At 41.5% G+C, this 15,222-nt stretch overlaps 1 protein-coding gene across 1 annotated transcript in view; it reads right to left on the reverse strand.

Moving 5' to 3' along the window:
• ACE2 (angiotensin converting enzyme 2) overlaps positions 1 to 15,222 on the reverse strand; it is a 38,449-nt gene that overhangs the window by 1,666 nt on the left and 21,561 nt on the right. Inside the window, exons 10-18 of the mRNA XM_019746337.3 lie at positions 14,454 to 14,680; positions 12,157 to 12,301; positions 9,822 to 9,920; positions 8,989 to 9,111; positions 8,409 to 8,581; positions 7,122 to 7,180; positions 4,756 to 4,856; positions 3,157 to 3,273; positions 1,075 to 1,269 (exon numbers count right to left, since the gene is read on the reverse strand). Coding sequence (XP_019601896.3) covers positions 1,075 to 1,269; positions 3,157 to 3,273; positions 4,756 to 4,856; positions 7,122 to 7,180; positions 8,409 to 8,581; positions 8,989 to 9,111; positions 9,822 to 9,920; positions 12,157 to 12,301; positions 14,454 to 14,680 — 1,239 coding nt within the window. The remainder of the gene's footprint in view (positions 1 to 1,074; positions 1,270 to 3,156; positions 3,274 to 4,755; positions 4,857 to 7,121; positions 7,181 to 8,408; positions 8,582 to 8,988; positions 9,112 to 9,821; positions 9,921 to 12,156; positions 12,302 to 14,453; positions 14,681 to 15,222) is intronic.

The raw sequence follows: 15,222 nt of genomic DNA on the forward strand, positions 1-15,222 counted from the left end.
AGCTGGTCTTATTTTTCTGTGTACCTTCTATTGACATAGTGTGTGGCATGCTGGTGGTATCCCCAAATAACTGAATGAATTAACTTTGGAATAGCATCTCATGCACAAATTTTTAGTAAGTAGACGAGTGCTTCTCGTACTGTAATGTGCATGTGAATCAGCTGGGGGCGGGGGCTTTACTAAAATAAAGGTTCTGATTCAATAGGTCTCCCAGAAACTGATCATTTTGGTTAGCTTTGGGAAGAGAACTTAGAAGCAAAGAGTGACAGGGAGACTTTATGTATCCTTTTGCATTAAAAAATTTTTAACCATATGGATGTATTCTATTCAATACCTAATTTTAAAAATGAAGCTACTTTCGGGAACTGAAAATCTCTATAGTGAAGAAAATCGAGCAAAATAGACTAGTGCCTGTAAAAATTCCACGAAGAACATGTTTAAATAACCTAAAATGTGTGCATAGAGTTTTGTTCTGTGTTATAACATATTATTAACCTCAGTTACATACGCCCAATGAAAGTAAATGATTTCTCAAGATCAGGAAAAAATATCTAGTGGCAGAACAAGACTATAAACCAGGCCTCTACTGATTTAAATCCTCAGGGAACTTGGATCTTCAACTCAAGAACAAACGAGAGGGTGCCTGACCCATGAACTAAGGGAATGGTAGGGAGCCTGAGATACCCACGGAGGAATGAAGATGATTCAAGAGTAGATCTCAGAGCTCACTCTTCAACGATTTCACAGTTCAAACCCATCACCAACCCAGTGTCTAGGCTCATGCCTAGACCGGGGAGGATGCATCGGTAAGAATAATCCTCGGAGCCCACCCGCTGCCGAGTCTGCAGTGCCTCTTGGCAGTAGGGCAAGGATGCTGGGCCAGGATGGAGTTTCCCAGCACGGGCGTGCCAGTACACCCCAGGCTGGACACCTACAGTGTGGGAGGGCTGGACGGGGAAGTGCTGAGGAAACCTGATCATTGTTCTGTACAACCTGCCACTTACTGCACATTTCCCAGTTGGTTTTCCCTAAACCTTTGTTTTCGGATAGCTAAGTCTAGGAAAGATCACTTACTTCCTTCGGTCTCTGATTCCGGTGATGATGAGCACAACAATCCCCACCACTACCACTGCCATCACAACCCCGAAAACAATCAACCATATGGTGACAGGTGGCTGGTAAGGGGGTCCCAGTGTCGGCTGAATACCCAGAAACTCCAGGCTGTTGTCATCCAGGCGGAAAGCATCATTGATACGGCTCCGAGACATCCTATTCCCAAAAGCAAAACACAGGCAACAGGGACACTTAGGCAAAATAAAATGGCGCGTAATTATTTACTCTATATATCATTGCTCCTGAAAGGATCCGATAAGGCTTATCCTAAGAATGTACTCCTTACATAACAATGAAATCAGGTCCAATGCAAGATATGAGTTTTGACAATGATGCTCCTTTCACAACTTACAACCTGGATTAGGCTTGGCAACAGCTTCACTGGAAAGTGGGTTGCAAGTATGGAAACATGCAAAGGGCTGGCACTTGTTCATTTGTGACGATTGTGTTGCAAAGGCAAAGTTAGCATATTTGGCAAGAATTTCCCTTCTGTCAGAGTCTGTCTACAATGACTTTATATGAAATAATGGAAGAGGACAACGGGCCCACCTCTTCTACCAATGAACCGGGTCCTATACCCAGCTATATTTTCCAACTAAAAGGTGTCGACCTTTGGAGGCAGCACTGGGACGAACACAGGAAAGGGGCCTTTGCCAATTTATCCAGCACCAGGATGGGACATGGCTGAATTTTATAGAGAAAGAAAGGATGGAGATTATTTTTCAAACAAAACAAAAACTAGCAAAATGGAGAATATTCTGGATGGAAAACCAAAGTGTCTGGCATCCCACCCTCCTACCCTTGGGTAAAACGCAGGGCAGGCGGTCAGAGCCCACCCAGGGAGAGAGAGAGGTCAAAGCAGAATTAGTCATGTAACCCTTGGCAACCTCAGCCTGGAAGAGTCTCAAGTCATTCTGGAAACAGGAAGTTCGAGGTCCCCTGCAGCGTGCAGGAGGGCCGTGCTCTTTCATGATGATCTCAGCTGGCACTCTTCCCCCAAACAGAGACAAGTCATTTGGAGGAAGTCAGTGAGTCTCTGGGCGTGGCTGGGTTGGACATCCCAACTAAGTCAGATTTTCTAGACACACACACAGCCCAGCACATTTTAGTTCTGCTTCCAAAGATGAAGAGCGGCTCAAGGGGGCCACCTAGTGCGCTTTCCCACAGAAGTGGGTATCCTAAGCTTTTGAACACAAGGGGAACCAGCTACATCTACCCATTCTTTGCTTTTGTTGTTTTGAGAAACGGCTGAGGCAAATGGACAGGTTGTTGCTTCTAAACACTCACTGTGCACAGCACGTCCCTCTCCTAACGTGGAGGTTCCCCAATGTCTAAGGAAACCTATTCCTGTCTACTTTGTTTCAGACTTGGGTTAGTTAAATGGATCCTACATCAAAGTCCCCTAGCAAATGAAGGCCATCAATACCTGCCCATGTCCCTTCTGCAGTGAAACATCTCCCATGAGTGCTAGCCAGACTTTCTTCAGCCAGGACCTGCTGCCTCTGCTGGAGAGCATTCTCGGGTCACAAGAGTCTGCCCTGCCTGTGGGCCCAAAATGCTGGGGGATTCATGTCCCCTGGAAGCAGTTCTCAGCCAAAGAGTGATGGGAGGTGGTGAATAAATACCCCAGCTCTGCTGGGACAATTCAGGGGCATATTCTATACATCTCCCAGAACTCTCAGCAGAATGAAGCTCTATTGAGCAAGGGTAACTTGCTCAATAACAGGTCACGCATTATTGTTCTTCAATTGTCTGTCTCCTGTCCACATTTCTGTCAGTGCTTCTTCAGATCACCTCCCAAATAAACTACTTACACACTCAAATGCTGTCTAAGGGCCTGCATCTGAAGGAACCCAAATCAAGACAATGCCGTTGCTATGACATCCTCCTGGAATTAAAACCCATGATTTTATGATGAGGTAAAACATGTAAATGACTCAGATCAGTGCCTGGCACACAGTAAGAGCACACTTGCTATTAGTTATTGTTATTATTGCATTTGTTAACCCCTCAGCCTTATATAGTTTGAAAGTAAATGATCACCTGATGGCCCCTTCAACTTCCGGTCTAGGAATGATGTCAGACAGATTTCCAGGTGAAGTGACATGGAAGTTGAAGGAGATTCTTGGCTTCAAATTACTCACCCACACGTTTTCGGCCCTGTGGACAAACAAGAGAAACATCTTCCTTTGTAAAGAAAGGACACAGTAAAGAGAATGAAGACTTCTGCTGCTGGTGAAAAGGAGATTAGGGGGAGGGTCACAGGGCGAAGTAGGAGATATGGGGCAGGGCAACGACTGAAGAATGTAATTGTGCAAAAGCTTAACGCTGCCCAAAGCACAGGAACTCAACTCCATAAGTTTTGACAGCAAGTCTTGGCATTATTTCTTCTGCCACCATGTAAGAACCACATTTGTTTTCCAGGATAGAAAAATTTCAAACTAAAAGCACCAGAGGAATCAGCGAGAAACCACTGGTGACCCAGGATTGTGCTAAACAACCTGGTGAGCAGCAGTGGCTTGGTAACATGGACAGAAGTGGTGAATTTACATCCTCCAACGCTACCCCGCCCAACAGAGGTGTCATGTTACACCCACGGGTGAGGGGGAGGAGTGGGGTTCATAGTACAATGTGACAAGGCTGTGCTCTCACAGCTGCCAGGGTGATCCCAGGAAAACCTAAGGCAGATCATGCAGCTCAAAGCCCTTCTCACTCAGAACAAAAGCCAAAGTCCTTAGAACGGCTTGTGAGGCCCACGGGAACTTTCTTCTCCCCTCCCCACCCATGCCCCAGTAGCACCCTAACCGTAGTACCTCCTGCTTATCTTCTATTAGCTCTATCGGCTCCAGCCACACTGGCCTCCTTGCTGCTGAAGGATAGTCGTTCCTCAGCATCTTTCCATCTGCTGTTTTCCCTGACTGAAACATTTCCCCCTACTGTCGGCATTACTGGCTCTCTCTTGCTTTTATTGTTTATTTATGTATACTTATTTTTTTTTAAATTTTTCAATCTTGGAAAATTATTTTTTTTAAATTAGCTTCAGGTATATAAAACAATGTAATAGTTAGACATTTATCATTTATATCCCTCACACAGTGATAACCCCCCTCTGGCTCTGTCTCTTGCTTCAAATATTAATGAGGCTTTTTCTGACCATGTTAGTTAAAAGTGAAGCCTATACACACACATGCACCAGCACTCCCCAGCCCCTTTCCTATTGTATTTTTCTCCCTACTATATTTCACTTATATATTTTGTTGATTGTCTAACACACACACTCACAAGTAAAACATACGCATTAGAACACAAGCTCAATGAAGGCAAAGTTTTCTGCCTTTTTCTTTCCGTGCTGAGGGTGCATGAGAGCACTTGGGGGAGGGAAGGGAGGAGGAAAAAGGAGAGAGGAGGGGAGGGGAGGGGAAAGAGCATATAATAAGAAAAATGCTCTTTACAATCTACAAGTCAAATAAGTCACAATCATCCCTAAATAGAGTGATCCAAATTCCAGAAAGTCAAAGTTTGAAAGATATTAGGAGGTTTTTCTTAATTTCACTTGAATAAAAGGTTAAGCATATCTTCTCAGACCCAAGAATAAGGGAAGTTCTGATGGAAATAACTTGAGAGCACAGCAAATCAACTCACCCAAAAAGAATTGTCTGGTGTTTCTCTTTTAAAAAATACTCTCTCATGGCATACGCAACGGATGACCGGAACAAGTACATTTCATTGTCATTCCATTCATACTGAAAATTCAAAAGAAAAACACTGCTCAGTAGGGATCACAGGATACATGCAAAACCTACAAGAATGTGCATCTCTAACAAGCTCCCAGTTGGTACTGATGCTGCTGGTCAGGCCAAGAACCACTGGGTTCACTGATTCTTTTACTTTAGTTTGGTGTAAACTAAAATAAACACCCTGAGGGCAGGGTGTTTATAGAGGGGAGTCACGCAAGTCATGGATTTTGGTTAAAATGTCCATATACTGTAGACAAATATGCAGAGTTTTTACTATTTTATAGTAAATTCTCAGATATGTATAATGTAAAAGATAAAGAAACTTGAGGTTCAAAGGAAAAAATAACTCTGTAAACAACAAGACAATTTGTTTGTTCTTGTTTTCCAATCCAAAACAATGGCTTATGCATTTGCATAGTCTATGAAAAACTTGTTAAAAGAGAAAAACAAGCATTCACTCTTTCCTCCAGTAGATGGCAGTAGAGATCAACGAATGGCACAAAGTTTGCATCTGTCCTTGACCTCTCAGGAAAAACAATTACAGGATTTCTCAAAGGAATTGTTACATTAACTACAGCTTGATATCACTCAGGTTTGAGAAAAAGTTGCTCTAGTACTAATAATATTATTAATATCACTACTAATAATATTCTGGTTACTATTTCTATATTAAAAAAATAAATAAAGGTTGAGTTCTCTCAAAAGATCCAGGTGGACTTAGTCATGAAATAGCTTGAACTGGACAGACATTCTGGCTCTGATCCCCACTTTGGGGATGTGTAGCTGGTGTGCTAGAAATATGGTTCTGGTCTCATCAAAGGAGTCTTTTACTCAGTACATTGGCCTCAGAATGTTACACCATCAAACCCTCTGAAGAGTATTTACCAATTCCTCACTGCATGGAAAGAACACATGGCACAGATGTCAAAATAAAACGAAGATAATTGAAAGGGAACCCAGTCTGCTGGATACTTTGGAGTGATTAAAGTTTATTAGGCCAAGGGAGAGCTAATAAAAACATGACAGAAAGAGAAATAATCCCACAGACACTCAATGATTGTTAAGAAACAGTAAGTTGAATTTTATGGTTTGGGAAGTGATTCACGTCCATTTTTATTATTTCTTTCTTAAATGTTCATTTTTGACTCCTACTACGTTATTTATATTCAGATGTCTTACTCATCTGTGAAAATACACTACAGGTACTGTGGAGCCTTGGACAATATTTAACTTCCCAGGAAAGGAAGGGGATAGACATGCAATCTTTGGATCTTTCCAGTGCAAGTAACAATTTACTCTAGCACTTGGACTGTTTTATCCACTAGTCCCAGATTGTCTTTCAATCCTGCAAGGCCTTCAGGGTGCTATGTCCTCGCCCAGGCTTTCGATCCCCATCTGCCTGGGACAACCTTTTCCTCTTTCCCAGCCAAAGCCACTACTTCTTCAGACTGGATAACCGGAAACAGGTGATTAGGAGAAGGCATTAGCTGATTAATGTAATTCACATGAAGGTGTGAGTGATATGATTTTCTGTAAAACATTTTATTATCCCAAAATGCATCTCTACATCAGTGGTTCTCAAACTTTGTTGTAATTAAAATCATTTGGGGAGCTTTTAAAACTCTGACACCCAACTCTTGATGCCACACCCCAGAGGGATGAAGTCAGAATCTCTGGGAATGGGACTCAAGCATTAACAGTTTTAAAACATCCCACGTGACTCCAATGTGCAGCCAGGTCTGAGAAACAGTGTTTTGAATGAGAGCATCGCAGTCTTTGCTGTGTACACACAGGACCTGGAGGCTTGTGCAAATGCAGATTCTGATTAAGCAGGACCAGGGCTGGGCCTAAGAGTCTGCATTTTTAACAAGCTTCCACGATATAGATTGACTAAACAAAACAAAGTAAAGGTCCCTACACTACTTCTAAAAACAAATCATCTCTCAAAATATAACCATGTTCTCTTCCTTGAGTATAACTAAAGATGATAAGAGTAAATTGGAAGGGTGGGTGGTTGTTATTTAAGATTGGATGTTTTCTCATTCTTCTTAACACTTTCAAGGTAACAAGGAATAAGTAGACATAGCCAATCCAATAAAGAATGTGTTACTGTGGGGGGGCGGGTAAAAGAGCAGAAGGCCAGAATCTGGGACTTGTTCTTAGGAGAACCACGTGGCCTCTCATCATTTAGACCATTCTGGAATGGGCCTGTTGTGTTCTATTTAAGGGAGGGCACGAAAAAGTCACGGATGCACTGTCCAGAATACTCACGGCGTTTTCTCCAAGAGCTGATTTTAGGCTTATCCTCACTTTAATGCTTTGGTCAGAGTCTGATTAAAGAGAAATCACAGACTATTGTTACAGATGACAGATCGACCATGTGTGTTGTTTATTTCCTTCCCCTCCCAAGATCCCACTAAACCGACACTAAAGGAATTTTTTAAAAGGTATAAAGACACTTTTGGAAAATGAGAAGTAATGGAGGAGTGCTAAGTGCTTTCTCAAGGGTCAGGAAGCCATGGCCTAATGAGTACACCGAGGCAGTGTAGAACTCAAAAGTCCCGAAATCCCATACAAGCTTGGGATTAAGGTACATCTGGGGGTGGGAAGAAGATACTGGACTGAAAACAACAGGGATGAAAGTCAAGTATGGTTACAGCCACTTTGGGGAACAGTTAATCCTCCTATCCCATATGCTCTTGCATAGAAAATTACTTGGAGGTTGTGCTTCACCAAAACAAGAATTAATCAAGGAAGAAGACATGGAATCCAGGAAGCAGTGGATTCAATGCAGGAAAGCAGCAAAGGGATGACTCAGGATGAAAACTATGGTCCAGATTGAGACAAAAGGAAATAAGACTCCAAGAGGAAAGTCTAGGAAAAATGAGATTGAAAAGAACGGATATACCGGAATAGTTGGAAAAGATGAATGCACTGCATATAGCAAATCAGGCATAAAAAATCAATGGGGGAGTAGAAACTCCAGGACAAACAAAAAGCCACATAAGAAAGGATATAAAATACTATATTACTCGGCTCTGCAGACATTATGATGTAAATAATGATAATTTCTTTACTAAAAGTCATTATAAAGCTTTTTGGGAGAATGAGAAGGGGGGTGGAAGAGTAGGCAGAAGTGCATATCTAAAACTGACCAATAAAGAAATAACAATATACACAAATTGTTTAGAAATATGAAAGTAACTGCCAGAAAGAAGAGATAATAGCATGAAGGTTGTTGAAGGGTTTGTCTTTGAGGAGCAGGATTCGAGGACAGCGAGTTGGGGACTGTTATATATATTCTTTTGTTTTAAATATGGGGATTGCAGAGAGAGAGACAGAAAGAGAGAGAGAGAGAGAGAGATTTCTCACTGGTACATAGTAGGTACTCAGGAAATAATGCGTTTCCTCCCCAGTAAAATGGCAGTTGCCATCACAGCACAGTGAGAAGAGGGAGAACATACCCTGCTGTGTCAGAGCCCCGTGAGACCTGGGCCAGAGAAGACCAGGGGAAGAAGAAAGGGAGCCATTTGAAATGTGTCAACTCGATGAACTCACATGGACTCCAATCAGTGTTCCATCCCACATAAGACTTCCTGTTCTGCTCCTGCAGCCAGGTATACAAGGGCTCGAAGTATCTGAGCAGTGGGCCTACATCCATATTCCTTGAGTCCACAATATCTTCCAGTGTTTTGGTCCAGGCTTGTGATTTTCCAACGCTCAACATCTGGCTACATGAGAAAAGGGGAGGGTGGGTTCAGGGTCTTTTGAGGGATTCCGGATGTACATATATTCATATGTATGATCTATGGTTTCTCCTCTTTGGCTTGTCTAAGTTTGCTCCTAGCAGATGCGAAACTAAGGTGTGTTAACAGATGTATACATCCTTCAAGCTCTCCTTCCTTCCAGGTACTACAAAGGGAACGCTGTAGTTATGACAGGGAGAAAGCAGGTAGCCTTTGCAGCCATCACATGATCTAGCTTCCTCTGTGACCAGAAAAGAAACATTTAATTGGTAGATGAGGACATTTTGAGGACACTTTTCTTTTTAGAACAAAGAAATCAAATTTAAACCCAGGCATGGAAATGAGTAATTTTGGATAGTAGGAGAGGGTCAACATTTTGTAACATTTCTTACTGCAGCTTCTTCCCTGCGTCAGTGGAATTTGAGATATCACATTTGTGCAGGGGACCATCGTGTTGAGCTATTCGACACAGGGCTTCATGAAACTGGAATTCAAAAATGGTCCTTGTGTAATAACTGTAAAAGACACGAAGAAACAAAAAAGCAGGCCCACGTTTAGTTACTGTGGTACAGTCATAGATTGGAGCATTTATTTAAATTCTGAGGTCCTAGTAACCAAAAAGATACTAGTCAAACCTCTTTGTCCAGAAAGACCCGAACATGAAACCTACAGACTCATCATAACCTTTTTGCATTTCTGTATCAGCTGATAAAAATGCAGTGCTATTTTGTTAAATGTTAGCTCACATCTGTGTTGTGTTTTACAGATTTATAGCCCTTCCATATACATGATGTCAATCAATCCTTATGGCAGGTTAATATTATTTCCTCTTTACAAAAAAGAAACTGAGGCTTAGCAAATTCAAGATCTGGGGCTAATCAGTGAAGAGCATAGGGTTTGGGACTTCACGTTAAAAACACTCTCTCCGTTCCAATCACTCTGAACTCTGCCAGTAACAAGAAGACAAACAGAAATACTTGTTTGTTTCTCCCAAGGATACTATAAATTCCTTGATGTTAATTTAACCCAATAAATCATGGAGAGGTAAATTTAATGGAAATTGATATACAATTTTTGAGGTCTATTTTGAGGTTTTAAGGGGGAGGTGGGTGGAGACAAAAAGGGAAATTACAGTCATCACTTCGTAGATCACTGTTTCTTTGCCATTAGCACAGCTGTCCACAAAGCCTACAAGTTGAACTGTGAGAAGAAGAGTGTCATTTACCGGATGAATGAGTAATCATTAGCAACATGGAACAGAGACGCTGGGTCACAGTACGTTTCATCATGGGGTACAGGTTCCACCACCCCGACGATCTTTCGCCTTTGGGGAAAAAAAAGAAGAAACATTAGCTGTGGATCACTTACCATGAGAAGGCACAGTTGGGTGCAGTTTCATCAACAGATGGTATTTATACTGGAATAGGTTGTCAGACGTAATAGAAACAGTGCCAAAAATGACAGAGTACAACCCATTATGTGGTTACCTCTTCCTTTTTTAATTCAGCCAGACTATACCATTGGAAAATAGCTGTGTCTTCAAAACACTGATTTGATAAAGTGTATTTCTTGGCCAAAAACATACAGTAAAAGTCCTAATAATTTCTGTCTGGCACCATAGCTGATGTGCCCCTGGCAGACAGAATTTGGTCAAGTTGAAATCTTCCTTATTCTTCAAGGTTAGCTCAAGGCACCCTCCTGCCAGCACAGCGAAGCCCTCCAGCTCCCTTAGTTTTCTCTAGCCGGGCCTCCTTTGTCATTTCTCTCTCTGTTTTGTAATTGTTTACATACAGCGCCTTCTTCTTCCAGAGACGTGAGCTCCTAGAGGGCAGGGTGCTGTATCTCAGCCATCTCTACAGTTGCAATGTAAACATGGTGTCTGATGCTAAGGAAAGACTTCATGTGTATTTGTTGAATGAACAGAGTAATTAGTGCATTAATGAACCACCTTAAGGGTCTGCTTCCATTAGGGTACCTTTAAAAATAAACTAAAAGTGATCAAAAAGTAATTCATTTAGAAAAAAGGTAGGAAAACCATGTATTTGGCATTGTTTAAATATAATACATTTGTCTGATTGTGGGATCGTTATAGACACAATTTCAGTAATACGCAAATTCTAGAAACAGTGATTATAGATGTTGCTGCCTCCTTCCTCCCAAGTGGGATTTATGTTAACAACGAGAATCTTGCCGGAAAAGTGGCACTGATTTAAACTTAGGGATATGGGGCTCAATGTTGCATAGGTAAATCTTCATGACAAAAAAGAAAAACAAGAAAAACAAAAAAATTTGACAGGAGTCTCATAGATGGTGGGGAAAACATTTCCTCCCTCCCTCCCTTTCTGCCTCCCTCTCTCCCTCTTTCCGTCCCTCTTTCCTTCCATCCTGCCATCCTGTCTTCTTTCAGAATCTTTCATCTAAAACCCATTTAGTTCATACCCGCACGTGCCAGGCACTGTGCAAGGCGCTTGGGACACGGTGACCAAAAACATAGTGCTGAAACCATTGAAAGGGATCACTCCCTGTTGCCCAAACATGCCAGGCTCTCTCTAGCTTGGAATTTTCTCTGTTCCCCTCTACACACACCTGCTTAACTCCCACACCTTTCTCAGAGCTCAACTTGGATGCCTCTCCTCATCTGACCCACCAGATTGGGCTTTGGGTCACCCTTTGGGTCCCCATGGATCCCCATTCCATCCCATCACAACATCGCATGTTGTAGTGGTTTCATTTTCCACATTCCTCTGCAGACTAAAGCTCTTTGAAATCAAGGAGAACATCTGAAAGACCAGCATTGGATCCCAGTGCTTTGCGTAGAAGGTGGAGTCAATATTTTTTGTTTTAAAAGAATGAATAAAAGAACAAACAAAAATGGAGTAAATTGACCATGTCCTAAATAATATCACAGTGTAATAGGTGACTGAACACTTAAGAAGACACAGAGTGAGAAGTTGTATCACCTGACCCTGTTTGGGTGGGGTGGGGCAGAGCCAAAAAAATGTTATCTGAGAAGAGGGCACCCAAATAAAGACTAAAAAAATTAAATGGAAGCAGCTGTGTGTGTGTGTGTGTGTTTTGATGGCATTTCCCACCCTAATGTACTTCTCTCTCATTTTCACATACAGAGGCTGCCAAAAAAATGTATACACATTTTAAGAAAGGAAAAAACTCTATTAAAACTGTAATACTCAATATATACCGATAACAAAAGATGAATACAAGTCATGTATATACACTTTTTTTGGCACCCCCGATATTTAGCCCCACATCACCTGATTTCAAAATTTAGCTATTGAAATCCCAGTTATTCTGACTGTGAAGAGTTCACTGAGAAGCCCAATCCTAGTTTCCTTAGATTGGGTTCTCCCAGAAGCAGACCCTGAGACAAGGTCCTGGGAAATGATCCCGGGAAACATTGGCAAAGGAGTGAGGAAAGTGAGACAGGGAAAGGAAAACAACCCCAAAAGGTGTGTTATCAAGCCAGTTACCAGTCAAATGCTTTTAAGTGAACAGCAAACTCATGGGAAAACATTTTACTGATTGCTTATTCATTGACTTACTTCATCTCCCACCACTTTTTCATCCACTCCTCTTTGGGAATTTCACCCTTAAAGACCATCCACCTCCACTTTTCTAACATGTAAGTAAATGGTAGCGTTCCAACAATATTCAGTGCTTGTTTGAGTAGGAAGTTTATTTCTGTTTCTGAAAGTAAAATGGAAAAGGATAAATATTAAGATGAGGATGACAGTGGATGTTTTGTGTTGGGTAATTTCCTAATCTCAAAATATTCCCCAAGATATACTCACTATAAGGATGATTACATGAGAAATATTGATAGTGGGCATCATAATATGTACATATAGTTTCTCAGTTAAGAGATTTACAGTAAAGTGAAGCTTTGGCTAGAACAGGTAAGATAAATCCAAAGTATCCTCACTTTTTTCATTAGTTTCAATTGCCTTCCTTAAGTACCTCTTATCAGACTAATTAGGGCTATTTCATCTACTTTCCCAGTCATACTATTTATTCTTGTAAGTTCCATGAAGGCAGAGACTGGTAATGTTTCATTCAAGACTGTACACCTATCCCAATGTATGCTGTATGATGCCCTCTGTGTCACTGTTAAATAAACAAATAATAAACAGATGTGGCCAAAAGCCAGCAAAACAGAAAGGGAAAAAAACCAAACAAATGAAAAAGAGCCTTCCCGGAGGAAACCATCTACTGGATAATCAGAAGTACAATGTACTTTAAATGTACTGCCATCTTCCTTACCTGAGTTTAAAGTGATTTAACAAATTATGCTATTTCATTTATCCTTTATTAGTGGTGTAAAAAGGCAGTAGGCTTCACTCCAGTGTACAAATGAAGCTCACTGAAATGTAAGCAGGGGGACATTATCTGCTTGGCACACCAATCTATCTCTAGTATCTAGAAATATGCCTTGCACAGTTTGTGCTCAATAAACGGATTTGGGAGAAGAAAGGAAGCGAGAGGGAAGAAGGGAGGGAGAGGAGGAATGAAGGGCCTTCTCTGTTTAACATCATTCACCGATCAGGGGCAGAGCCAAGGAAAGAAGAGGAGTGTTTCAAACCAGAGGTTTAATCATGTTCACTACTGGCTTAGTGATTCAACCATCTTTGCCTGCTGTCAGGGAATATTTTTAAAAAAATGATAAAACACATAATTGTCTGTCAATTGACTTCCGAATGACACTTGAAAAGTAGAAAAAGGTGTGGTTATTGTAAAGCCCCTTCCCTTTGTTGCTCCCTTCATGGGAGGATGCTGCTACTCATTTATTTCCCACTGGGTCTGCTTACAGTAAGCCTTTTCAGACAGGATGATGGCTTTACACTGACCTACTCCCAGGCCCTCATGAGATCACCAAGGTCTGGGCCAGAAATCAAGGCAAAGTGAATTGCCCACACAAGAATGAAGCTCTTGACCTTGACCTCACTGACCAAACCTTCCAGCCAGCGGAGCTGATGTTTATATCCCAAATAACTAAAATGAGAGGACAGAAATACATGAAAGAAAAGAACATACTTGGCTCTAAGTGTCCCTCTTTTATGAGGGAGAATCAAAAGCCACCGCATCCTCACTAAAGAATCTGGATCTTGTGAACATTTGTCCTGTTCTATCAAGTCCAAGCCATCCCAAGAGAAACAGGCTGCCTCATCCAAAGAACAGCATGGATCTGAGGGGATGACACAGGGGCAAATTCATGCTTCCACGGGATGAACGGAACATTTCAGTCCCTTCCAATCTTGATATTCCACTACCCGTTCTTTAAGCGTTCCTAAATCTCAAGTTACCCTTCACTTTGTGTAATATGATGGGAAAAGCTTTAGATTAGGGCTCTGGTTCTGGTTCTGCCATGTTGCTTTTTTACTTTGGGCAAGTTACTTTCCTTCTCTTGTCTTCAGTTTCCTTCCTCTGTGAAATGGTTCTTAGAATCTGTTCCAGCTCTAACACTGTGGGAAGTTTTTACCTAGAACCAGAAGGATCTAGTCAGATCTCTGAGTAATTAGCTAAGTGACCTTGGATAAGCCATTTCAGTTCTGTGGGCCTGTTTGAACATCGTTTTTTAAATCTTCTGTTAGATGTTTCTTGGAGTTCTAAGACCATTCATTCAGTTCTCTCTCTTATGCCCTTTTCAAAGATACAAAACCACAAACTGGTATGTTATGATAAATACTTTAAAAAATTTTTACTAGTAGCAGTTCCCAGTTACTCATAAATACCTTATACTTTATGTGGCAAAAATTAAATATATGCTATGCATGATCATAAATACCTTTGCCCACATCAGGCTAAAGAATCTCAAAAACAAGCAACGAAAAAATGTCCATACCATTGTCTTCACGAAAATCAGGTGACAGTAGACCCATGGTTTTCAAATGTTTAGGTGTAGCTACAGAAAGTGACATGACTTCCCCAACAGCTTCATGGAACCCTTCATTAGCTCCATTTCTTAGCAGGTAGGGTTGTGAGGCATAGGCCATGTCATACTGGATGTGTCCCATCTCATGATGCGCTGTCAGGAAGTCCTCCATTGTCACCTTCGTGCACATCTTGATCCTGCACACACATGGGCAAGATTAAAATGAATTTCATTGAATTATCAGAGTAGAGTTGTATGAGATATTGGCAGCACGGATCATCTTCCCAAAATTCATTCGCCAATGATTCTGAGGACCTATCTTTTATGTCCTAGAAACTATAGAAGGTGCCCAATATAAAGTGATGGGCAGGGCTGAATCCTGCTCCCCTGCCCACAGACTAAGAGGAAGAAAGATAAGCAGAGTCTATAACAACAAAAACTCTGGGACGAGTACTCTGTATGTGATCTGTAGACAGGCTTTGGACATAACAACGAGTGAATGCAGGCACAGTCCCCTAGATGCACTAAGAAGGGCATAACTGAGGATGCAATGAGCAATCTGGACCTTGATCTACATGCAGAAGTTTACCAGGTGGATGGCAGGAAGGGACAAAAGGTTGACATTCCTGGAGGTGTTCAGTTGAGAAGAGTGTGGCATTTAGGACACCGGAAGCAGTTTGGTATAGCAAGGATAGAGAGGTAGTAGAAAGGGTTAGAAATGGACATTTGGGAATCATTA

Source organism: Rhinolophus sinicus, chromosome 18 (assembly GCF_057876585.1).
Source record: "Rhinolophus sinicus isolate RSI-liver-muscle chromosome 18, RSI-T2T, whole genome shotgun sequence".
Classification (NCBI taxonomy): domain Eukaryota; kingdom Metazoa; phylum Chordata; class Mammalia; order Chiroptera; family Rhinolophidae; genus Rhinolophus; species Rhinolophus sinicus.